This window comes from Vanellus vanellus (genome assembly GCF_965231255.1).
Source record: "Vanellus vanellus genome assembly, chromosome: 12".
NCBI classification, from domain to species: Eukaryota; Metazoa; Chordata; class Aves; order Charadriiformes; family Charadriidae; genus Vanellus; species Vanellus vanellus.
Window position 1 is genome coordinate 15,948,056 of NC_138917.1, and position 25,283 is coordinate 15,973,338.

At 41.2% G+C, this 25,283-nt stretch overlaps 1 protein-coding gene across 1 annotated transcript in view; it reads right to left on the reverse strand.

Annotated features, from left to right (window-relative positions):
* Positions 1–25,283, reverse strand: part of ZNF423 (zinc finger protein 423) — a gene marked incomplete at its 5' end in the record, with an annotated part of 233,847 nt that overhangs the window by 70,551 nt on the left and 138,013 nt on the right. Inside the window, one exon of the mRNA XM_082489199.1 lies at positions 19,787–19,871. Coding sequence (XP_082345325.1) covers positions 19,787–19,871 — 85 coding nt within the window. The remainder of the gene's footprint in view (positions 1–19,786; positions 19,872–25,283) is intronic.

Sequence of the window (25,283 nt, forward strand, 5' to 3'; positions counted from 1 at the left end):
GAGTAGGTAGAGAATAAGTGCAGCCAGTGCAGCGCCCGTGGACTGAGCTCCCAAGGAGCCCAGCAGCACTCTGGCGAGCATCCTCCACTACGCTCAAGCAGATTCAGATGCCCCAAACCCACGGCTGACGCTGCAGTCTCTGCTCTTCTTCTTTGGCCCTGTATGAATTCAAACTGCTGAGAGAACACGACCGTCCGAGCCTCCCATACAGTTTGGCAGCAACAGGCAGGTGCAGCTCAACCCTGTCCCATGCTTTCCCCTCTTTCCCCATTTCTTTTGACACTGTTGGGATCTGGGGCTGCTTGGTTTCCAGGAAACAGCTGACCCTTACAAAAAAGTTGGTGCAAACAGCGGGAGCTCTGCAAGAGCTTAGATCCCCCAAGGGGGAGTGCCCAGCTCCCCTACCATTAAAGACCTCCTGTATCAAACAAGCAAGGCAGCTTGCCAGGAAAACCGCCAGCCAGGCGAGGAGTTGCACTGGAAAGGCTTTGGTGAAAAGTCCCTGCTATGGAGCAATACCCACTCCAGCACCGACTTACACATCCAGACAACATCCACGAGGATGGCTGCGTGCGCCCAGCCCCTGGCCCCATCTCCCCTGCCACGCGTGAGCAACCAACCGCATGGGGAGTTCCCACCCCTTCTCTGCAACGCTCCCACCTGGGGTCCGGTGCTGCCCGCGGGCTGGAGGGCCACAGCTCTCCTAACAACATCAGGCTGGTGGGGAGAAGCCCAGACAAACCCTGCAATCGCTCTGACCACTGCAAGGTGTCCTGCTTGCTGCTGGCAGGGCTCTCATTACACCCCAGCCTCCTCAAATGTGGGATGGTAAAATAGGAAGCCAGTGGTATTAAAAAAAAAAACAACCAAAACCAAAACCACCCCCAAACAAACCACAAACCCAACCAACAGCAAGAAGGAGGAATAAGTTACCAGATTAATAATTTTTAGAAGTATCCCAAACTCCCTCAGAGACCTGTAAGGAGCCACAGATGCTTTTGTTCTTCATGCCCATTTATTTTTATGCCAGAGGTTCATACTATATTTTCTGTTGGAAGGATATGATATTAAAAAGGGAAAATACTTTCATTATAGCATGCCTTTGCCCAAGATTTTGTTACTGCCTGACTGACAGAAACCAGACAAAGAAATAAAACAAAAGGGGGGGAAATGTTAAGCTTTCCATTTATTTAAAAACCTATATTACTTTATGATTCTGCTTTACTTTATGCTAAGGAAACTAACTCTAGACCTGATCAGAGTATCACTTTTCAAATGCCTAAATCCCTGTAAAGGTTTAGTGTCTGGCTGTGTGCATTTTGCTCAGTATTAACATGTTCAATGGAGTACTTTGATTTTTTTTTTTTTTTTTTTATCTAGACGCCAGAAGCTGGTGAATATATGCTTCATAGCTTCAGATAAACCTTTTGTTCTTCTGGGGCTGATCAGCTGGTGCGGCAGCGAGAGGGAGAGGAGGAAGGAAATTCACAGGGGCTCCACGGTTTCAAAAAGTCAAATTACCTCTGAGCCATGGCATTGCTGATAATTTAAATGAAAAAATATATATACAGGCTGCACCACACAACATCTCTACTGTTAGGACTTTTAATGAAGCCCCAGTTGTGATGACACTGAAGCAGGGAACGCTACGGTGGGATAATTACTTGGCTCCCTCGCAGCTGAGTTTCACAGATGCATTATTAACGGCACATTCCATGCCATAACGAGCACCGAATGTAGGTGGGATTCGCAAGCCCCGGCATCCGCCATTAGCAGGTTGGCGCAAACACAAATGAGTGTTTTCACAAAAGCATGCAAAGGTTGTGAAATTCCAATGAATTCTTTCACTGGAAAAAAGAGTTCAAGCTGCCATGACCGGATATGTCACCTCCCACGGCACACCGCGCGCCCGGCGAGGCACCATGGGAAATTACAGAATCAGAATGCATTGATTTTTCTGTAGAAAATACAGGCGGCAGCCCTGATGAAGAATTAAGGAGGAAATGTAATAACCTAATTCTCCTCCAACATCCTCACGCACACCCCTTCCAGCCCAGGCCCCCGGCTCCTGTACCCAGACAATTGCCCGGCAAAAGAAAAGGATAAAAATTAGCTTTCATTTAAGCAGGTGGTGGGTTGCTGGGCCGGGTGCGCCACCAGCTGCTTACACCAGGGCTGGACTTGGCCCGCTTTGTCTGAATGTCATCAGCTTTAGGACACAACATTTCCAAGCAATACTTGCTTTATGCTGCCACATGTTTTACGTTATTCTCCATGACATTCATCCCCTAAACATTCTCCCTTAGATACTAGCCCTTAACAGGTTTTCTCAATAGAATACTATTTACAGTATAAGAAATTAATAATTCCTCCTCAAACCGTACTGTACATGGCTGGAAAACTCTGGAGAATACAGAAAGAATTCTCTCTCTTTCACGCCACACACATAGAAAACACAACATTAACATCTTCCTTTATTATGGGGCAAGTTAGCCCAGCACTGCGCCTACATTCCTTCCTAGCCTCGTCAATGGCAGACGCAATTAAGACATTCTTTCTGACTGCACGGTAGTGCTTATTTCACTGTTTTCAGCATCAGTTTGAACTAAACGCAGTTACAAAATTAGTGGCAGCTCTGCTCTTTTTTTTTTTTTTTTTTAAAGCTTCTATTTCAAGGTGACCCTTTTCCTATTTTGTGTGTCACCCCAAGTGTTGCTGCATGCATACTGAACCAACGCTCTCCCAGTAATTAACACCAGCACTTAATGAAGTCCAGCTGCTGCGATGGCAAACTGAAGGGATGCCAACCTTTGTAAACTAGTACTTGGGCTACTCCAGTTACAGCGGCTTTAAAACCACAGCAGTCAACTTCTCTTTGCCTACTTCTCAGAGATAATTCTTACCAAATAAGACAAGTGTTCAAGATTAAGCATTTAATAACAAAGCTTATCTCTGAACTAATATTTCAGGCTGGAAATGATATAAAGGGCTGGATCAACTTAAATGAACACTGCAAAATTAATAAAAATCCCGAGCAGCAAACGAAGATTTGCAGTTAAATACATAAACCTTTAAAAGCCCTAGAAGTGCAGTTCCAAGGGAAAATTAGAGACAGATTCTTCAGCAATATCTGCTCCTCTGAACTCCTTTCCTGATCCACTACGAGAGACACTAACAGCCAATGCTTTATTAAAATAATGCTCTCTGCCAGTTGTTTCATTACATGCAGTGGTATGGTAGGGATACTAGGTGAAGGTTTTGGGGGAATGTCTGAAAAGGTTTGCCTTATAAGTCATACCATGTGGATTTCCAAAAGAGGAAAAAGAACTCCTTCCACAGTCTCCCTCTGCATGTGCTTTCTCGCTCTGTTCCTTTATCTACCTCTCTTTATATGCTACTTTTCCATGCAGAAGTACTGATAACACAGCCCAATTTAAGTGGGAAATTTCTAAACTCCTCTTCATGGCCAAAAAAACCCCAATTCAAAATTGCAAAACATGCCCTCCTTTCCTCTCAGACCCGCACAGTAGCTATTACATCCCACATTTCTGCTTTACGTACCCATGCAGGACTCCCACTTCAGTCAAAGAGACACGCAGTTTGGGCTGGAGAGAGAGAACTGAGCTGAGCTGAGCTTTCCCGGGGGGGGAACCCCCCTGCTGCCAGGCTGGGAGCTGGGGGAAACAGGGGCAGGGGGGCAAACAGGTGAGCTGGGCTCAGCCAACGGAAGGCAGAACCATAGCAGATGTACTTAGTTCTCAAAATTACTCACAGAGATAATGGCTTCTACTATGGTAAACACTAAGTGGCCTTTTAAAAGGCACAAGGGAAGGGAACCGCCTAATTTACTTTCATTTGAACTAATTTACACATAGGCAACATGTATCAATTTACAACTATATTCAGCACCAGGAAATCAACAGTTCTTCCGAGCAGGGGTTAATCCAAGGCTCAAGCCTTGCAATCCGTCCAATTTTTCCACCAGAGACCTAACATTGCACAGGATCAGTATTAAAAGTACATCCTCGATTATTCTGCATGTCCGGGCCCCTGAGAATATAACTTAAAAACAAAATCATTAGCTTACACAATAACATGGACCTTGAAAAAAAAAAAAATTATGTGTGCAGAGCAATGCTGACTTCCAAGCACAAATTCCTTTGTTTTCCATAATGCTAGCTTTGGACCCTACCGATGACTCAAAAGGAGCTGCACTGAAATAATTGCAGAACCTGGCAGCGCTCTGCAATGTATCAACATTTCACAGGCAGGAAGGTAGCAAAGAGCCAAAAGCCAAGAACCCAACTTTGGTTTAATTTACAGAAAATACTGCACATATTACACCATCTATTTTTCTTATGGTAAGTTTGATATTAAATTATCCAGACTTTCATGGGGAAAGCCAATTTTTAATTATCAAAAAGCTGTTATGGCTAGGTTCCGCAAGGGCAAACCATGGGAAAGGGACGCGGTGGTTTCGCATGGCACGGTAGAAGGCTCACAAACCTCTCGCGTGCATTGGCCTCTATGTAAAAGTCAACCATGGAAAAAAGTCTGTTTACAACAAAAGGCATCTGGTAACCATGATTATTCTGCCTTGAAACTGAACATTTTAGATTTCTTAGCTCCCTCTTTTGTTCAGATTTAGTTCTCATGCTTGCTGTTTTCTGCTCTGCCCTGTTCTCTTTTTGTGCACGTTATAACCCAGCACGACAAAAATCCGCGGAGTCAATCACATCACTGATTTTTAAACTGGTGATCCTTATTAGTTTCACCAAGCCAAGAGGTTCATAGGTATATTTTAAATTCATTTCTCCAATCATTTCACAAGGCAGCTACCCTCTTTCTTCTGCAATGATAAAGCTCACAACTTGCTAGCGCGAAAACTCGGGGGAATTGTCTACTTGAAAGTAGAGCCTGAACTGCTAAATATGGATTCAGATCTAGATATTGAAACCTCCCTGCTTCCCAAACGTTGGGTGTTCAGATCCAGCCACGCAGTCTTTACTCAGACTTTCGACTTCGGGTTCCTCTAACGTGTTGGCGGTGCTCAAATGCAAACGGACGGTGCGGCCCGTATTCATGAAATGACAGGTATCTTCTCTTTTGTCCTGGAGGCCTCTTTTTAAAGTTGCTGTGTGCCAGCAGTCTGGTGTTAAGTAAAAGGTGTACAATAACTTCTGAAGAAAAAAAAAAAAATTCCTTCATTACGAAACTGGCAGGCAGAGCAACTGAAGTCCCTTATGGGATACTACCCTGTGTTCAGAAATTTAAAAGGTAAGGCCATAGACACCTGAAAATAAAGTTTCTTCCATATATTCACGAATAGAAGAATAGACGTTTTAAGATTATGTGTGGAAAGCAGAATCTGTACGCATTTCAATATTGCTGAATTTATTATCTCAGTACCCTAAGACACTGCTGTACCTGCAGAGGTGCAGCTATCCCCTGTGTAACACAGCGTACACACTCTGTGGGCGCGTGAGTAACTTTATGAATTAGGTCTATGACAGCTGTGGCTCGGTCAGGACAAAGCAATGGTTTTAAACGTGCCACAGGCACTACTGCAGAGAAGTCCTGTACCCCACTGGTTTTTAAGAACACGATTCAGGATTCTGGCATCTTGAACTTCAAACCCGCTCCTAAGGCAGGCATATTTTCCTCAGACAAGAAATAACTTCATTGCATAATATGGCAGGAACGGAATAAAGTTGGGTTGTTTTTTTTTTTACTGAAATAAAGTGGAAAAGTGTGTTTCTGCAGTCTTTAGAGTGTCAGCTTTCATGTTTTTCAGTAAATTACCCTCTGGTTTGCCGTGAGTCCGGAGCCTCCCCGTTAGCCTCGTCAAACGCTGACAAACCCGAAAGGGATGCTGCTGCTAACCCCGGACCTCCTCTCAGCGAGCGTGGCAAGGGCTGGCGCTGCTTCTCTCATGTTCACTTTCCAGACAGGGAAATACTAATTGTCTTTTAAAAATCTCTATAGTATTTTGTCAATATTTTTTTATTACAGCAGAGCATGTATAAATATTTTATTGTAAACCAAGGGCCTAAAATAAACAGTTTAGTAAATAGTTATTACATTACAAGGAAAAACATCTGTGGAAACTGTTTTCCATGTAATTATTCTTGCTATTTTACATTAGCTCTCAATGTGAATTTCTTTGGCTCTAATGTTTCACTTGTTCTAAATCTTCCTCCTTGTTGCTATTATTAAAATCTTAAAAAGGTGCCAAATCTTAAATGAAGAAAAAAAAATGATTCGCTAGAAATTATTCATATCACAGTGAGCCTCTACTAAACCTGGCAGGGGTGCAATATTTTCGGTGAAATTAACATAAAATATACAACTGCAAATTATCCAGGAAATAGCTATGTTCTTTACAGTGCGCATTTACATTTGGTAAAAAATGTTCTACTTATCTGTCTAGCACAAAGCTCCAATCGCTTCCAAAGGCGGTTTTAAAGGGATAGCGATAGCTCTGCATTGGGAGCACAGTCCTTACAGCAGCTGTAACAAATAGCTGGTGGGGAAAGTGACCTTCGATAATTACTGAAGGTAACAGTCAGCGCTGGACATTCCTTGTTGTGAATACTAACTATCTAATTTTAGATTTATTTCCCTTTTGGTACGCTGGATGGATTTCCTCTCTTCGGCCCAAGCCCTTTCTGCTAAACACAAGAAAAACTGTAATACCATGTAAAATGCAAATTTTGCTGTAAATATTTTATAAAATTGTTGCATACATCCCAAAAGCTATAGGTCTTAATTGAGAGCAGGCTATTTTTCCAGTCAATATATGGAAATGGAAAATGCTAATTCATGTTTTTCTACTTATGAAAAACCCTGGAGAATGGCAAAACCACAAATGTACTCACTTTAATATTATAAATATAATTTGGCTCCCTCTTTCCAGTCCCCGATGTCCTGGCTTTTATCTCCCAATGGCTGCAGAGGAAGAATCAGAGAATCGCTTTTACATCCCCTGCGCAGGAAGTCACCCCCGCGCACTGCCAGCTTGGCAAAAGAGCAACAGCCTGAGCTCGCAAACGCGGCAAACAGGAACCGAAACACAAAATTCCAGCACTCTTACACAGGAAACAAGCCCCGAACGACAGCAAACCTGCTCGGGGCGAGCGGCGTGCGCGCTCAGCCCCGTTGCCGAGAGCTGCTGCCGCCCCAGGCTGGCGGGGGGGAGGAGTGGGGCTGTCCCCACGCTGTCCTCCAACCCCACGGCTCTTCCTTTAACTATTTATTTGTTTATTTATTTATTTGTTTATTTATTTAGGGGGGTTGGTTGAGGGTTTTGGGTGTGCGGGGGTGTGTGTGTGTGTGATTTATGTTCTCCCCTCAGAACAGCCAGTGGCTCAGACAATAAAGCATGGAAACAACCTCTCACGAGTTGTAATGAATATGACTAAAAGTCGCGCAGCCTGCTCCGGCGTACGGTTACTTGCGCTCGCTTTTATCCATCCACCTTTCATTTCCTTGTCGAGAAAAAGACTGCTTTTTGCATCTTCTAGAAGAGAAATCATTAGGCTGTTGAAGTTAAAACTCTCCAAAGGTCATTGATGCTGGCTTTGAAGACTGAAAATGATATTATTCCCCATTAGACTTTTAATCTCGCGATTAGAGCTAAAGTTAACATGGCTGTTTCATTTTCTACTAAGCAAGAGTAAACTCATTTTTTTCTTTCTCTACCAGAATACTTAATGCCATCCTATCTTGATAAGCAACATCTCATAGTTAAACAGTACGAACAATGGAAATGCAAAATACTTTGCAAGAGGTTTTTTGAATTTTTAAATGCTGTTTGATTAACCCTGAAAAGTCTTACTACACGCACAGCAAAATCCACCCATGGAAATCCCACTCGAGTCAAAGCACCTACACTCTTCGTTGTCAAGACTGCAGTCCTCACTGGCACCAGTGGGAGACAAGGGGGAAAGGATCCCTCTGTTCCCGGTTTGAGCTCTTATTCCTACATGCCCTATAACTTACCCCTACAAACACTGCCGCATCGAGCCATGCTAGTGCGTGCGAGTGGGAACTGAGATGCCGGGAGGAGTTACTTGCGTGAGTGAAAACTGCCCCCTTAGGCTCCTCGTGGATATTAAGGTTAGATTTGCAAAGCCTTTGCTGAAAATTCTGTGGGGCAAGAATTTACAGGTGTGCACGACTGTCAAAACCCAGCGTACAGCGTTCACTGCTATTATAGGCAGATGCATGGAAAAAATTCAATTTTCTTCATTCAAGACAGACTCTGATAACCAACTAGTAAAACTCAGACTATAATTTCTTATTCAGTGTTCCACATGAGATGCATTTTGCTGAATTTAACATGTTTTGCTGTTAATGGATTTCACAGTGTGTTGCCATTTTTATACAGCTGTCCAAATAAAATATTGTGTACAATGATGTGCTTTTACTGCTTTGCTAGCCTGCAAATGGCAGCCACTTCTCCAGTTTAAGCCTTAGGAAAACGGAACAACTCTTCGACTAGGCCATTTAATGCACGTAGTTTGGGTTTCTAGTGTTCTTTTCCTAGTAAGTCACGTTCAAACAAGAATAAAGATGCAAGACAGATATAATTACACCTTGTACATTTATGGTCTAATAGTATTTTCACTGAAAGGAAAAACAAACCCCAACATTTTCAGGTGTTAATAATAAAAGAGTATTAAGTCATACTTCTAGGAGTAACAGGCCAACACCTTCGTGTTACTTGAAATCTGGCCTCCTAGCCTGCATCACAACAGTTTATTTTCTTTAAAATTGCAGACCAGTGTTTAGATTGCAGGGACTACTGCTGCACAAAACACAAACCACTCGGTAGTTAATAGTTTACAAGAAATATCTGCGCTGAACTCCAGAACTGCTAACCTTCACCAGCTTGAGCTGCTTGGCAGTGAAGCATTTACGAGCAACTGCACCGTTTCAAAACAGGCTGTTCAGAAAACACATCGCGAGTTTTCCCCACATCAACTCTACGTGGACTCTTTGGCACCCAAAGCTGAACGTTTGTGCATAGAAATCTCCTCCAATCAAAGAGTATGACGGGTACCTTGGCATTGGATGCCATGACAGTGGAGGTTAACACTGTTGGCACACTTACAAAAAAGAATCCTTACAAGTTTCAGTGAAAACGTGAAGAACCTAGCTTTCCTTTTAATAATGCTCCAATATCATATTTAACTTTTCTGATACCTTAATTATTTTTTGTAGTACTGGATTTCTGTATAACTTTGGGGGGTAGGACAATATGCTGCCTTTGGTTTTTTTTAAGAGACAAAAGAAAATTTTAAAAGGACTATAGACTTAAATTTCAGACCATTATTTTTGAATTATTGTAATTATACACACAGCAAAAAAAAAAATTATAGATTGCTTCTTCATTGTATTTTTTTAAAATTTTCCGTTGAACTATATCAAAGGATATATAAATTAAAAAGGCTTAGATTAAAAAACCCAACATTCTCCATCCAGATTTTCAAATGCAATATAAAGTAAACTAACCAAGCAACTAACATCTCATAATTTAAATTCCCCATTCCTTGAAAGCTCATCATTCAGGTTTACCGCAGACATTGCTTACTTCAGTTTCTGGCACATTAGAACTAGCCTCCAAAGGAAATTCTCTACATTGATGTTCTTCTGTAAGTGGGGTCACAGCTATTAGCAGTTTTAAAAGATTTTAAAGGGGTCAGGAGAATGGATTTGCTTTCCTTTTTTTCTCCCCAAATCCTAGATTTTAAGAATAAATACTGAAGCAAAAGGTGAAAAGTTGCTCTGTTTTTTTTCTTTTCGTATTTTCTTAAGAAAAAGAAAAAAAAGGGAAATTCTTAACTCGAAAGTTAAAAAAGGAGAATACTGGAATACTATTCGCTGGAATACTTTCTCCCTTTCAACTCTAGCTATCTATATCCAGCCCAGCTTGAATCAGTTACTGTTCATTGCATGAGGTTTCATCATTTAAATTTTGTTGCCAATATTTATTCCTGGATATAGCTCAGAGTCATGGGGTTTAAGAAATATTTGTCCATACCCCAATAACACGTGATAGCTGATGCATGCAAAACATAACAGCAGAGGACATACCACTGGTGCTAGCTGATGTTGATCCTTTAAAACACCCAAACTCTATTTGGGGCAAAACCTAAACCCAATGGGTCTGCCTAGCCTGAATCACGCTAAAAAACTTGCCTGTGAATGACAAATAAGATATAGTCATCATAAAATCTAAACGCTTCACAGTTAGATGCACATCGTTCAAAAGATTTGGTCATTTTTTAACATTTTGATTGTCCATCAGATGCTGGATGACGTGCGTCCGAAGGTAGGATTAAATCTCCAGCGGGCTGCGATTAACTGAAGTAGCCATTTATACACATCTGAATTCTGCTGTGTACTTCCTACCTGCAATGCCATTTCTTGCAGTTGTCTTCTCCACCAATGCAGGAGGTGCAAAAGCAGGAAATACCAGACAAAATTGGTTTTGGCCTTATCCTACGGGAAGCAGGAGGTAAAAATGCTCAACTCTTCCCATGGGGTCAGCACCTTGTTCAACCCATCTGTCCCTGGGTTTGTGCCGGCAGGACAAAGCACAAAATGCAAAGTGGAGGAGGAGAGGCAGGAGAGAGCATATAGGTGAAAAAGACAACTGTGGAAAACACCATGACCAGTGAGGTGTTTTGACCTACTATGGAGCTCTTTCTTCTGAAGACCATGGTATTCATACACATGGTTTCTTTGAGTTTTTCCAGTTCTGGCGGGACAAAAAAGATTTTTCATTTATAAAATCATGATTTGCCAATTCTTTTAAGTTTGACATTACTGAAGGGAAACCTGAAAGGGACAACCTGAAGTCTTCTTCCTCAAGCCTACCGTGCAATCACACAGTTGTTATCGGCTGCTGCAAGAATAGTAAGCTTTTTACTTTTTAATTAAAGAAATTTAATTTTTAAAATGGTACACAACAAATCTGCCAAATCAAAATACTCCGTTTAAAACTTTCTGATTCTTACAAGGGCACAAAGCTGACAAAAGTTACTAATAAACTGAATAAGGAGTTTGTGACAAAACATTTGCTATACAAGCAAGCGAGCGCATCTGGTGCAAATGACAGAGACTATTTGTGCAAAGACTTTATCTATGCTAGGAGCCTTGAAACACTGGAAAAACGTAAAAGCATTTAAATAATTTACATGGGCTTAATTCCTGGGGATCCCTTGCAAGGAACCTCGGGGTAGAAAAGTTTTCTTCCACAAATGAAAAAAGGTGCCAGTAGCCCAAAGAGGCAGAGCATACAGGGAAGGCTGGGTTTGATTTGACTTGCTTGCCAGCTATTACAAAACAGAAATAAATTTTTGTTAAGGGCCATGTCAGTTGGTAACCTCTTGTTCTAAGAGACCAGATTAAACCTTCCCCAAGGTTAGGGACGCTGTTCAGTTTGAAGTATAATTAAAGGCAATGGGCCAACTGTCTCTCTTTGAAGTCAACCAAGTAACAGGAGGAACAAATCTGGACCTCTACAATACAGACAAACCATTTTTCTCTGGTAACTAGAGTTAGGGTTCAGCACATGTAAGCCAGTACCCTTACTGATTCAAAACCAGAGCACTGTTCCGTAAGAAAAAGAAAAAGAAGCACTTTAGGTCCAATACTCAGAAGTGCCGAATATTGAACCTGATATTCAGACAGAGTGGAATCCAGGATTTTATCAGTAGAAAAGCAATTTAATTATATTTTACTAATATTATATACTTTCTTTTCCCATTTTCCTATGACTGGAAGCAGTCTGGAACCTCGTCTAGGTTTCCCCAAAGAGGCCCAAAAAAAGACTTTTATAACCCTGCCACAAGCTAATTCCTAACTAACCCAGTATGGGTTTTTCCAGCTTCACCGAACATTCATTCCTTTGTTCCTTACTCACTTGTCATATTTCAGCTTTCTCACAAAAAGGCACAAAGCTTCCTGTTACTCAAGAAAGGCAGTAATGGTACCAGATGCTTCCAAACCAATAAATTCGTTTGGCAAATAAAGAAGAAACGGGGGTAACATCTACTTTCTCCAGATAAAACCATTGTCTGTTAATAAGCTCCCATAAAGAAATCATCAACACCTAGATTTTAGGACAGAACTGATGCAGACATTAGTCCCACAATTCACATGAGGAGAAGAACAACTTCCTGAACACCTTATCTATATTAAGTCTGAAGACTATACCTAGAAATGATGGAGGGTTTGCTCCCTCCTCCACCCCAAAGAAATATTCTGGTGTTTTTTTCTTGAAAGTAGGACACAGAGGGGTGCTGACCTCTCCACTGGGAAGGAGTAGAGTCGTTTTGTCATCTGCAGGGAGAACCCAAACCCCATATGGTGAGGACTTGCTTTCTTTTCCAGATTTAAGATTAGCAAAGAGGGGCTAAGAAATTTGTTTGTGAACTTGGACATAGCCACGCACATATAAAATATCTGAGAAACAGGCAGAAAGCATCTCTGCAGACTCTTAAATACAAACGTTCAACAGTTTTCAAGGTTAATAGCATTAATAAAAATAAAGAACAGGTTGCACATTCAGAGAAATCACTGCTACACAGGGCAAAGTTTACCAAAAAATAGCATTTTTTTGCCACGCTGCCTAACTGATGTTGAAAGGTTGGGAATAGATTGAGGTGCTTGCTAATGATAACTTTGAAGAAACATCACACTTAAAACTCAGACTGATTGCAGAAAAGGTGTTTTATCAACTGCACACTTTATGAATAAATATGAAACTACCAGGAAAATGTTTAAACAGGTGTAATCACAACTGCATATGAAAATTGAGTTTGGAGGCTGTAAGGAATCTTAACACAGTTAAGAAAGAATGAAAGCAATGTAAAACTGCGATCATAGCCGATTATGCATGTATCATGCAAAACAGGAATGTTGTCATAGCAGCTATAAAAATGTCAGTGAAAACTGAACTACTATTACCAAGTTGTAAATGAAATGAAAAATGCAAAAGGAATATGTGAATGAATACATTAAGGGAAATGTTATTTCTTTCCTGGTAGATAAACAAGCAAAACAAAATACATTCTCGTGAAACCGGGTAATTTGTATGAACAAATATGCATAGATAACAATTGCAGGAGGCCACATCTGCGCAGTACGACTGGATAAAATTATTAAGATTTTGGGTAATGAATTTTCCAGCCTTAGAAAGGAAGAGACAATAAAAATGTAATGTTATGAAACCAGTTTCAGAGTAAGAAACCAATTAAGTAATAGATTGTATAAGGGCCAATATTGTTCATACTAAAATAAAGGGAGTTTCTTCTGCCTGTCAGCAATGGCAATTTAGCCTTTTATACACTATACTCATTACAATGTTATTTAAATACTTGCACAAGTGCTTAACGCTAAAAATAATTAACACAAAACATAGAAGCCCAGGGCTTAGAATTGGACAAAATAACACAAGGACCTATTGGCATAAGCAAATCCCTCTGCCCAAGAGCCCGAGCCAGCAGCAAGCTCCACTCAGGCAACGTCTCCTGCAGCGGCGCCGGCAGGACTCCGGCCAGCCCGCAGCACTCACGTGCGGCAGGATTCAGGCTCTCATGTGCGTGTGGAAACATCATGTATGTTTTTCATCTGTTAAGATAAGCACACTTAGCTTTTTTTCCCCAAAATTAGTCTCTCACAATAGCCAGCCACTGCAAAACCAAAGTCTAGTACATATTGTTAATTAAAGCAAGTCCACATAGAATTGGATATTGAAGCAAGCCCTGGGTAAATATATGAAGGTTGTACCTTCGTTTCTGCATTAAAAGAGCAATTACTTGGAATATGCTTTACAAACATCAAAGTTAAAAAAATATTTTTGAGTTCCTAATGTGTCCATAATTAATTCACACATTCAGCTGTTGAGTCCAGAAATATGTTCCTGTTGATAATTTGCATCTAATGCTTCAAAAACAATCTGGCACATTTTTATTTGCCTTAATGTCTGAAAGCTATTACCAAGACAGCGCTTTACAATGTCATCATCGTTGCTACCACATATACACTTTAACTAACACTAGTGCTTAGGTCTGAAGAGCTTCCCTCAAGACCTGTTTTGTCTCAGGACGCAATGTCATGACGGTATCTTAATGGAAGGGAACGTATTTACCCAATAGCACCCTTAAACTTTAAATCAACTAGAATTCAAGTAGTGTTAAACAAAATACACAGCAAAAGGGGAATTTTACAAGAATTAAAGTTGCCCTTCGTCCAATATTGACTATATTTATTTCATATTAAATAAAAAGATGTTTTACTGTAAGAGCGATTCCGAGAAGCGTTAGCCATCCGCCACTCCCAAATCAATGAGAATGAGGAACAAAGCACTTCACAAGATCAGGCCTGAGTACCAGAAATGCTTCACGTCCTCATCAGAGATGCCCAGGGCTAGTATTTCCACATGTATAAAAGTCAGTTCTGCAAAAATGATCCTTACCTACGTTCTTTTCACATACACGTGCACTTAGAATCTACTGTGACAAGCAGGAGTCTAAGACCAGCAAAAACGAGTCCAAATTTTTATTTATATAACATATAAATTAGCAATTTTCTTAAGATACGGATTTATTAAAACTGTAATTTCCTAAATCAAAAGATAAAACTGTTTGCTTCAGTTTTTAAACAGAAGAGGAAAACATAACTGGGAATATATTTGATTATGTTTGATTTTGAATACTGTCTCAACCCCTTCACCACTGTGCTGGTTTCATCTCAGTGATGGAGCTTGGTATCAACTGCTAATTCTTTTGGACATAAAATCAGCTTTCTAAATTGCTGCTTTTTAGAAAATTATGAGCAACAAACTCATTTTGTAATTTTTAAATATTATGTTATTTTTAAATGCTAACAAAATAACAAACCTATATTTGGTCATTTTTTGTTTATAATACTTGCAAGTACCTGAAAGAAACATAAGTGTGGATGGGTGTTATCCCTCCTCTTTGTGTTTAATTCTGGCAGAGTGTTTCCAGAACTTGAAACATGATCTCCAGGGGCAGCAAAGGCAATTCAGATACTAGGTGTCCTACACTACATACAATGTATGATACGCCACGGCTTAGGTCAGTCCCCAGAAAACTTTCCTCATTCCTCCAAACATGGTGTTTTGGTAACTTGGTCGTTCCCACCACATCAAACAGGGAGGTGTTTATCCAGACAGCAGTCCAAGAACCAGACCACTGAACAACTGCAATGCGACTTCTGGAAGTTTTCCCTCCAGCACTCCCTTTTGTCCCTGGTGGCTCTCAAAGCACAAACAGGGCCTCATGCTTCACATCGCACGTACCGCAATACGTCCAGCCTGCGCCCCCCTCCCTCCCTCGCTGCTCACCGGCATTCGTACGTGAATTTTGACTGGGAGCGCTAGCAATTGCACGTGTAAGGACGGGAGCGGCACCGGGGAAGGGCTCTGCTGAGCTCCGAGGAGTCGGACAGCCTCTCGTAAGCCCACAAACACACTCCTCTGGAGCCAGAGGCCCGAAGGTCCTGCAGCAATCCCAGTGTTACAGCACGACCTGTTCAAGCGCTAACTGCGCCCCAGCTGAGTTTCCCGTGCGCGTTTGCCAGGAGACTTTGTCAAAGAAAGGGAGAGAGAAGGGCAGGGACAGTTGTTCATCTTTTTTGAACATTAAATAGAAAACATCCCCCATCTAACCGAGACAGAGAGAAGTACTTCCACTTCTCTTACCCAAACAGTTGCCCCAGTACGGATCCCAATGCACTTTCCCTTGATACTAGGCAATCTGGCCTGCTTGCAGAGCAACAAGTCTCTGGAATTTTGTGCTCCCCAAAAAATATTAATTAGGGCACTCAGCCTGGGTGTGGGAACAGCACAGCTGTAAAAACCCAATCGGAAAACCCTGAGCCAAATCCTGGTGCTCCCTGCACAGGGGTCTGAGTGGGGACTCCCTTGACAGTGCAGGACAGGGGAGTGCCAGGGCCCTTTCCCTGGGGCAGCCACCGCTCACGTGCCCTGGGGACTCGGTGGTGGCCCCGCCATGGATGTTGAAGTTCCGCGGCTCCCCCAGCCACTGGGGAGAAGCTGCACTGACAGATTTCCATGCTTCCGTCTGCTGCCATGGCTGCTCAGTGCCCCCCGTAGAGCCCACGGCTGCGTATGCCCATCTTCCCCTGTATCTAATAGAGACTGCACATCAGAGGCAGTGGTAGGTGGGGAGATAAGGGGGAGAAGCTTTAAACATTGCCAGGTCAGCGCAACAGGAGGTAAGCAAGTACAGAGGCAGCAGGAACTACTGAAAGTTTTTGATATACTCCCAGGTGGACTCCCCAATGCCTGTAAATGTTTCAAAGGGGGATCCCCTTTCTGTGGGCATGGAAATGTTTCAAAGGAGCCCCAATCAGTGCAATGTTTCAAAGACCTCTACTCTCTAAAAATTCCACCCTGAACCCCCCCCCCCCGGCTGAAAACATTTCTAAACAGATCCCTTCTTCCTGGCTAACCACAGCTGAGGAGGTCTGTGCTGCTGCTTACAGACCTCCTACAGGCCCCAGTGTAAAATGAAACAAAACATCTACCGTTTACCTCCTTTGGGGATGTATCCAGCCTGCGCCTTCCCCAGGGACCCTGCCCAAGACCCAATATGCCTCGGTGTTTGTGCACAGGATATGAAGGGCTAGAGTGCAGAAGGGTAATTTTTCAAAGTGGTGTGTGGGAGTAGCACTGGAAATTCCCTGCATACTGCTTTGAAAAAAATATACCCCCTACCTCCATGAATTATGAGCAGGGCCTCCGACTGCAGGCTGAGAAGCCAAGAGGTTGAAGAGAGAGGCACAGCCAACTTAACTGGATGCACTTCTTAAGACTCCGCTATAAGGAATAACTGAATTCTTTAATCATATTACAGACACTGATACTTAAGAGGTGTCGCTGCTACAGAGCAGGGATTCCTTTGTTGACAGTCACTTCAGCAGAATAAAACGAAGCAAGTGCTTAGGATACCTCAGCTATTGATTTTGTGTTTCTCAAAGTATGAGAACAAAGTGCTGCTGAGAGGTCTTGGATTACCAAAGCCAAGGGTTTTTTTTACCTAAAAATTACATGTCAAGGCTAACTTCATTGTCTTGGCTCACTTCAAATTCAAAGAAGAGATAAAAATCTCTCCCTGGAAATGCTTATCCTACTCAAACTCTTATCTTAGATTGGTATCAATCATTCATTGTCCCCAGACAGCATCTCAATGACTATATTAAACCAGACACCTTAATTGTAGACAGATACAAGTTCATTGAGATGAGTCCACCCTAAGCTCCTGAGGAGACACAGTCTAAGGCAAGCTCCCCCCCGGCCTCAAAACACCCGTATGTTCACCCTGGGATCTCAGTGCCCCCCCAGCACAAACAAATCCTCATCTTTAGATCTTAAATTGACAACAATGACAATAATAAGCCCTGTGACCCAGACCTGGGCTGCAGGAACAGCTATATTAGCTTCCTTCTCTCGCTGCCCATCTGGCTAGACTTGGTCTAACACAGAGAGGGGAAACTCTTGCACCCCTTATTTTATAAGCGATAAAGCAGCCTGAGCAGTAAGGAAGTATGTGCCCATCTCTCCTACGGCCTGAGTAAGGGATCAAGGCTCTTGGGCTTTGAACAAAGGGCACAGGATTGCCCAAGAGGCAATCCATCACTCTCCTTACTATTACTGACCCAGCGCTGTGCAAATCAACAAAAAAAATATGCACAGCATTTATCCCTGGAGAAAAGGTGATATCTAGTCAGTGATATCTAGTCTCTCCTTTCCCCTTCAGTATTCTCCAGTAAAGAGCAAATACCAACAGCAGACTCACTGACAACACTTTTTCGGAGGCAGTCACACGTCCCGAAGGAGAGGGGGCCCAAGTGCCTTGTGAACCGAGATGCCCACAGCAGGAGGAAGCCTGGCTCCGTGTTAAAGGTTTCTATACTCTTTCCTAAACTGCACCATAAAAAAAAAAAGTGATGACTTGAACTTAATGAATGTTCTCAGTCCATATCTTGGCAAAGCGACACAAAGACATGACACAATGGAATAATCACGCATTTTTTAACCACGTCCTGGTATTTACAATGTTCTAGGTGTATGGAACTGAGTCCGTATGCACCTTTGTATTTATATAGAGTTCTTCCAAACATGTATAATAACTTATGTACAGCTTCAAGGAAACAAGAGGTACAGTTTTCACAAAAAGCAGCGCCACGCTTTACTCAGCCTCCTCTGCCTTGTGTTTTCCAACACCACTAATCGTGAACCTTGTAATGTCATATATACCATTGTGTATTATTCCAGACAGCACTAATTTGGGGATATACGTAAATAAACTTCACACATAAGATACTGGAAAATGAACAAATTACATCTTTCCAAGAGAAAAAAGAATTCCCTACTCAAATCAAGCAGAACCTTAATTCAGCACTCCATGACCTCTGTATTTAAAAATCATTTATTAGCTACTAGATCACAAATTAAGTTGAAACAAGTGCTAAGCTTGCCTAAGGACGTCTTTCTTTCAGGCTTCTTAAAAAAAAAAAAATCTAGGGGGGAGCTACATGAAATCACTGTGGTCCAATTAACAAGGATCTCACTCTTCAAGCTTGCAAACAAGAGATTACATTAACACCTGCTACAAAAGCAAACATTTTTAGATATCTTCATCTTAACCTGCTTGACATTGACTTCAAACTCCTGCCTGGCTCTCGGATGAAAATTATTGTGACTGACATGTATATTTTTCATTTGGGGGTGGGGGTGTGAAGACTGTGTCAGTCCACGTTTCTGTCTCTCTGGTATTTATGCATAATTCACTTCAAAGATAATAGGAGTTACGTACATGCATTGATGGCAGAATAGTTTCCTAAATGTAAAACTGTTGAAGGAAAACCATTATGCTTATAGGAGATAAATGCTGCATGCGAACATATGAGACACAGAGTGCGCTGTAGGGTCCTTGAAGGATCTCATCCAACATATGCCTACAGTGGCATGTGTGAGTAACTCCTTTGTGGTCTATGCATCAAAATAAACTGACCTCTCGGGCCAACATATATATTTATAACATCTGTACAGACAGGAAAAACATTTCTTTGCATTCATCAGAAAAGCAATCATACAGCTGCAGCAGAAATACAACCCATCAGATTAAAATAACACTTTACTACAAACTCTTGCAACAGGACTGTAGTAGAAGGTAGCAAGCACTGATTTTTAAAACACTTATATGTCTGAAAAGTTGAACTTTCTGAAGTCCAGAATTGTTGGAAAAAGAAGAAAAAACCCATCGAAATAACTCTGTAAGTGTTTTGTTTTGACAGTGTTCCTCAGGAATTCACCACACTTAGCTGGGAAAATGCTAGCAGTTAAATCTATTCAATGTCATGACATACAAAATTGAAACATAATTGCTCCTAAGTGGTTGACAACTGGCAAGTACTTTTTACATGGATAGAGAGAAATTTATGCTATCAAATGGAAGATACTGTCAAAAGTTTGATTTTAATATAAATGAAAATGCTACACGAGGACTCAAAAGGATAAGGAAAAAAGCTCAGCAGTAACACTTTTATAACCACATATTTAAAAAGCTTTGAAGTGAAGAATCGTTACATCAAAATCATTTTCCTTGAAAGATAAAAAAAATAAATTACAGCATGAATATTAACAAGTTATTAGAATAGTGAATTTCAAAGAGCAGCAAAAAACAAGCAGCCGATGAGTGGCCTAGTTTAAAGAATGTCTTACCAATCATATGGTTAGCGACATGGATTTGTATCTCTCTCTCATTCTCAAAGGTCATCTGGCACTTGATGCATTGATAGGTCTTTTTCTGTTTAATAACCAAAAAGAGATTAGAGAAAACTGCACTGTAGCATAAGGCAAGTGTGATCATGAATATAGCATGTTACGTGCTTCGACTTTCCTCCACCGAGGCCTTTTCTGCTCATATATCCCCAACAAGACACCAAGTTGGGCTGGGCTTCTCTGGGACCATGAATACAATCTCTAATTAACAGCCTGCTCTAGGAGAATTTTTAAATTCAACTCAAAAAATTTCAAATTATAGTACTCGAAAATCTGATTGAGTACTTCAGCCACAATCAGATTGCTCGTGTCATTTAACCCATTGCAGTAAAAATTCCTGTAGAGTGAAATAAAAGACATTGAAAGGTAACTGTTTGTTCAGAAAAAGATCAAATTTGTCAAAAACGTCCATCTTTAGTTAAAACCAAAATACAGTAGGCAAAACACCTACAGTTACCTGGGGAAGTGAAGGACAAAAGGAAAAAATACATTTTGTAACGGTCTCCCATCAGAAATCCTGGAAAAACTGCATTACCACAAAGTATGGTTTCCTAGCACAATCTGTGGTGGATTTTCTCCACCCCAAAGTCATACCAGGGAGGCTTAGCTGCAGAAGTCAGGAGACAGCGTGAAGAGGCAACTACACGAACCATTTATTCAAACAGGGAAAGTGGGGGTTTGCACTCAGACTGACAGTGGTGCATGCAACGCGACAGGGAAAAATCCAAGAAATCATTTGTAGAAATTAAAATGCATGTTGACAAGTTAGACATCCCAATTAGGGAAAAAACAAAACACTAACGCTAAGCTTTTGTACACTTGCAAAAACTCTCACTTGCCAAAGCAGAAGTACAGTGCTTTGGTTTAAATGTGCACGCTCAATTACTGCATGGGAATATGCTATCTAAATAGACATCTTTTGACGTGCGATTTAGAAAAATCGGGCCTTTTGTGTCTACTTCTTCCTAGAGAAGAACTCCTACTGCAACACTTGCCACCAGGCGTGAGCACGAGCACGAGCACGAGCACGAGCCTGCGGTCCGTATCCTTACAGCTAGAGTGGGCGGCAGCAGAACATCGGTGAAATCTGCACGCGCTGGCCACAAGCTCAGTTAGCTGAGGAACGGGTGAGAGTCCCAAGCCATTAGCACCGAGAAACCCAATTCAGTAAACACCACCTTCTCAACTGTTGTGAAGCAAAATATTTTGTGGGTATTTTTTGTGCACTTTAGAGGCACATTAGGTTTTTTGTGCAGCCTCCACCCCACACCTACATATAGAATCCCATTTTTAGGACAGCAGTAATAAGTCAGAAGTTTTGAGTTAAACAGAGGAGTTGCTGTCACCCCTCTGCGCATGGGAGCCAATTTCCTCGAGCACCTGCTGAGGAAAGAACAAATTAGGTGCTGCCGAGAGCTTCTTAACTACTTCCCATGTCATCAGTGGCAACAAGTTAGCCTGCTGGAGGTTAATGAACAGGCTGTAATACCATAATAACAAATGCATCAGCCTATGGATGTTATGCGTATTCCACGAATTCGGTACGCAGTATGTGTTTGCACATAGGCAGGGCTTTCTAGGCTAAAACGACAATGGGTGATTAACATGATAATAGGAAGAGGGCTATACTTCATTGGCCGAAACCTGACACAGCCAACCATATAAAAGGAAATAGTTTGGATTGGCTAGTTATCCCTAGGCAGCTCAAGAAAGTATCCTCCTGGAGTCCATTCAGAAATCAAGGCTGTTAATGGAAAAGCAGCTGGATTTCTGCAGCACTCTTTCTTGGGAATCTATTCCGGCAGACGAGCACAGCACACATACGTCCACACGTCCTCTCAAACACACTGGCATACACATGCTGAGGGCTCCTAACTTGAAAAACAAAACAATACACAAAAAAATCTCGGAAAAGAAAAATGGGATTGGGCGGTGAACGATTCATGTGGTCACATTTAAAAGTTGAAACCTTCCTCCTCTTTAAAACTTCAAAGCTGACTAAGTTCTGTGCCTTGTTCAACACTTATCTCTGTTATGAGGGTTCTCTAAGTAACGAGCTAAGAAGGACAATATTTCAGCTCAACTCTATTTCAAACCTTTAAAGTTATATTAAACACAGACAAATGATTCTTCTTTTTTTTTTTTAATTGATTTCGGTGCTTCTGAAAGCTACTTACTAACAGATCTGGAGACAGGATGTCTTTGTTTACCCACAGACCCAGCGCGAACTCCTCCACACCATTTCATAAACTTATAAAACACTCCGCTTGGCATGAGCACCCCTCAGAGAAGACGGCAGATTTCAGACTTCCTCTGAGTATTATCTTTAGCCTCAGCTGTGACACACGCATGCAAAAGAGCAGTTCGACTGTGGCGATGGCTCTCGTGATAGGGTACCCCGCTTGATATGGCGTGAGGTTCATAAACGGCCTCATACAGGCCGCGAAAGAACTATAGCTAGATTGGCACTCAAATGTATATGCGAGAGATGGAAGAGCTGAATTTTGGCTCATTAATAATTCTCTGTAAAAGAATGTGACAAAACCAGACTTCCATTCTCAGTAAATGGGGACCGCTAGTTCTAGTGCAAGGTTGTGTTTTTTGTGGCACCAAATATGATCTTCTACTACCGCTTTTGTGGGTATCATGGCTTCACAAACATTATTAATAGGTCAATTATCTCTTTGTAAAGTTTCACCTTGACATGTGGTGACAACAAAGGTACCCAGACTCTGAGGAGCTAACAGAGTCTAGGTGATGGCATCTAGGGGACATAAGAGACCAGATGAGCAGGCATTCAGCTGAGAGCTCAATCCCCATTAAGTCAAGATATTTAATTCTAATTTTGGCACAACATAATAGTATTAAGAACAGAGGGTTCTGGCTTCTTTTCTGAAGTAACTATTGTTCCCATGGGTTTTCCAGACTGTCCTCCTTTAAATCTGGAAATGGTTTCCTGTTCTACAAAGAAAATATTCCTCCATTCAAGTGGATTTACAAGGGAAGAGAAAGGGTGCGGGGGAGAACAAAGAGAAGGAACTGAGTCCAAGAAAGTGTGCAGGAGAAAAGGAACTGAATAAAGGAGCACAACAGGATTCATTCTTCCAACTTTCTATGCCATCTCCTTTGCTTCTTCAGTCCAAATAACCTAGGTGGGCTAAATATAGTAACACCATTCAAGATGGAAATTTGATTGAAGTGTAAGCATTTGCCATTGTCAACATTAAACAAGCGTTGTTCGTGATAACTATGGCACAAAATAAGTATAAATTCATTGTAAGAGAACGAGTAGCCTGAAACATGACTGTTTCCAGTATTGCAAGAGGCAATGAGAAATCTCAAGATGAAACAACTAGTAATGTTTCTCAAGACATGCACGTTCCTCTAGAAGAAGTGTTAAAAGGAATTAATAAAATGTACTCAAAACTGAAGCTCCTACGCACAGAAATATGTTCAGAAAAATTAAAGCATTACCTCTAATGCAATCATAATAGAATAAAAAAAGGTCTTGAGCTATACATGTGCCAGATACTGGAATGGGACCTCCACTTGTGAAGCTCATCTAAAAAAATCCTTTCAGTCCTATCCAAAAAGAATAGCTCATGTAGAACTATAAGAATCAAACATATATTGACGTTAGAGCAACCTTTTACTAAAAAGGCATATTTTATTTATTCCTCTTAGCGATGTTCCATACAGAAGACCATCAGCTTCACTTAAAATCTCCTAATACAAATCCTCTGATGCAGATGTTTCCACGTACAGGAAGCAAAAACTTCATCTGTCTGGAAATCTACCTTTATTGACCATCGTGATTAGATCCCAATTAGATGTCCTAGAACCACAGGCTTCGAGGAACTCATAGATATTTCTTCCTGGTTGTTTGCCATACTAAAATGTAAGTGAAGAAAATGGAACACAAGGTTCAAGGGGTTATGTGCTTTCTCTTTCATTCTTATAGATATAAAAAAAAGCAACCACAAACCTGCCAAGCAATTCTGAGTGCTTTTTGATCCTCATCTAGCTGTCTCCAACAGATTTTCAGAACAAAACCTCCAAAAATTCAATAGTAAAAACCCCAAACAAAACAGAACAAAATATTCATACTCCCTTTGTGGAGCTCTATCTATGTGCGTACATACGTGAACATAAATACATACAGTAAAAAGGAATGATTTTTTTCTCCTGCTCTATCTTTTTTTTTTCCTCCCAAATATTTTCACTTTTTATTGATCAAGAGCTAATATTTATTTTCCTCATCCCTTCCACTTTGGGGTTAAATTATCTTTTAAGGTTTTTTTTTCTGAAATTCCCCTAGGCTTCCACACTCTCTTCTTCCGTTCAAGAAGTATAACTGCTGACAGAGTGATTTCCAACATTCAAAGTAGTTACGTATTTTGTAGATCGCCATCACCTTTTCCATTTCCTTGGAGTTCATTTGGCTGATTCTTATTTACTCCGAAGTATATGACCACTATTTAAAATCTGATCTCCCTATATTTTCTTTCTGACTGTACCTTGTCCTAATTTTCAACTGCTTTTCTGTTTAAGAAACAAAGATCAATAAGGTGTTTAAAAAAGAAATGTAGAAGCGCTCATGAATTGGAGAGAAGCAGCTCTTGTCTGGACATCTGCAGATGACTCTACATGCATTGCGCACTTAAGAAAGACTGCTCCAGTAAAATGGTATTTTACCTGTGCGCAGCATGCTAACAAGATGATTGTGTTCAACTTGCTTAGCTTTGCTATGAAGCGAACGAAGTTAAGTAAACACTATTCTTGAAATACAGGGTTTTATCACCATTTAAAAGACTGTAATTCTTTGACAGCTCCTGGGCTAGGCAGACACAAAGGGCACTCATTGCCTTGAGAAACCTGAGTGAAACACCAACAGTTTCCACGTGAACGGATATCAGAATTCAGGTCTTGTACCTATAATGAAGGGCAAGATAATGAATTCTTCCTAATAACAATATATCCATTCCTGGGATGCATACTACAAAGGTCTCCGATATTAGCATATGTGCAGGCCATAGACACCTGTCGAAGGTACCATTTGCCATCATCACAAATGCTGATTTTTCATTATCTTCTACAAAGGAACTAAGACCTTTCCTCATGGGGTGAAATTCAAAGCATTTACCTTATTGAAGAACTTAAAACTCTCCCCTGGGAGAACAAGCATGGAAACTGTCACTGAAAAGAAAGAGTTAAAGCAAGAAATAAGGGCAGAAAATGGCAATGTGTTCTGCTTCTGATAGTTGACAGCAAAGAAAAGGTAATACTTTAGGCTAAAGGCACAGCCACATGAAGTCAGAATTAGTCCTACCTAAGAGAACAGAGGTGTTTTAAAGAACTTAGAAGGAAATAAAGGCCTGAGGAGGAGGAAGGAGAATGACCTAGCCAGAGCCCCAGCCAAACTCTCAAAAGGTATCAC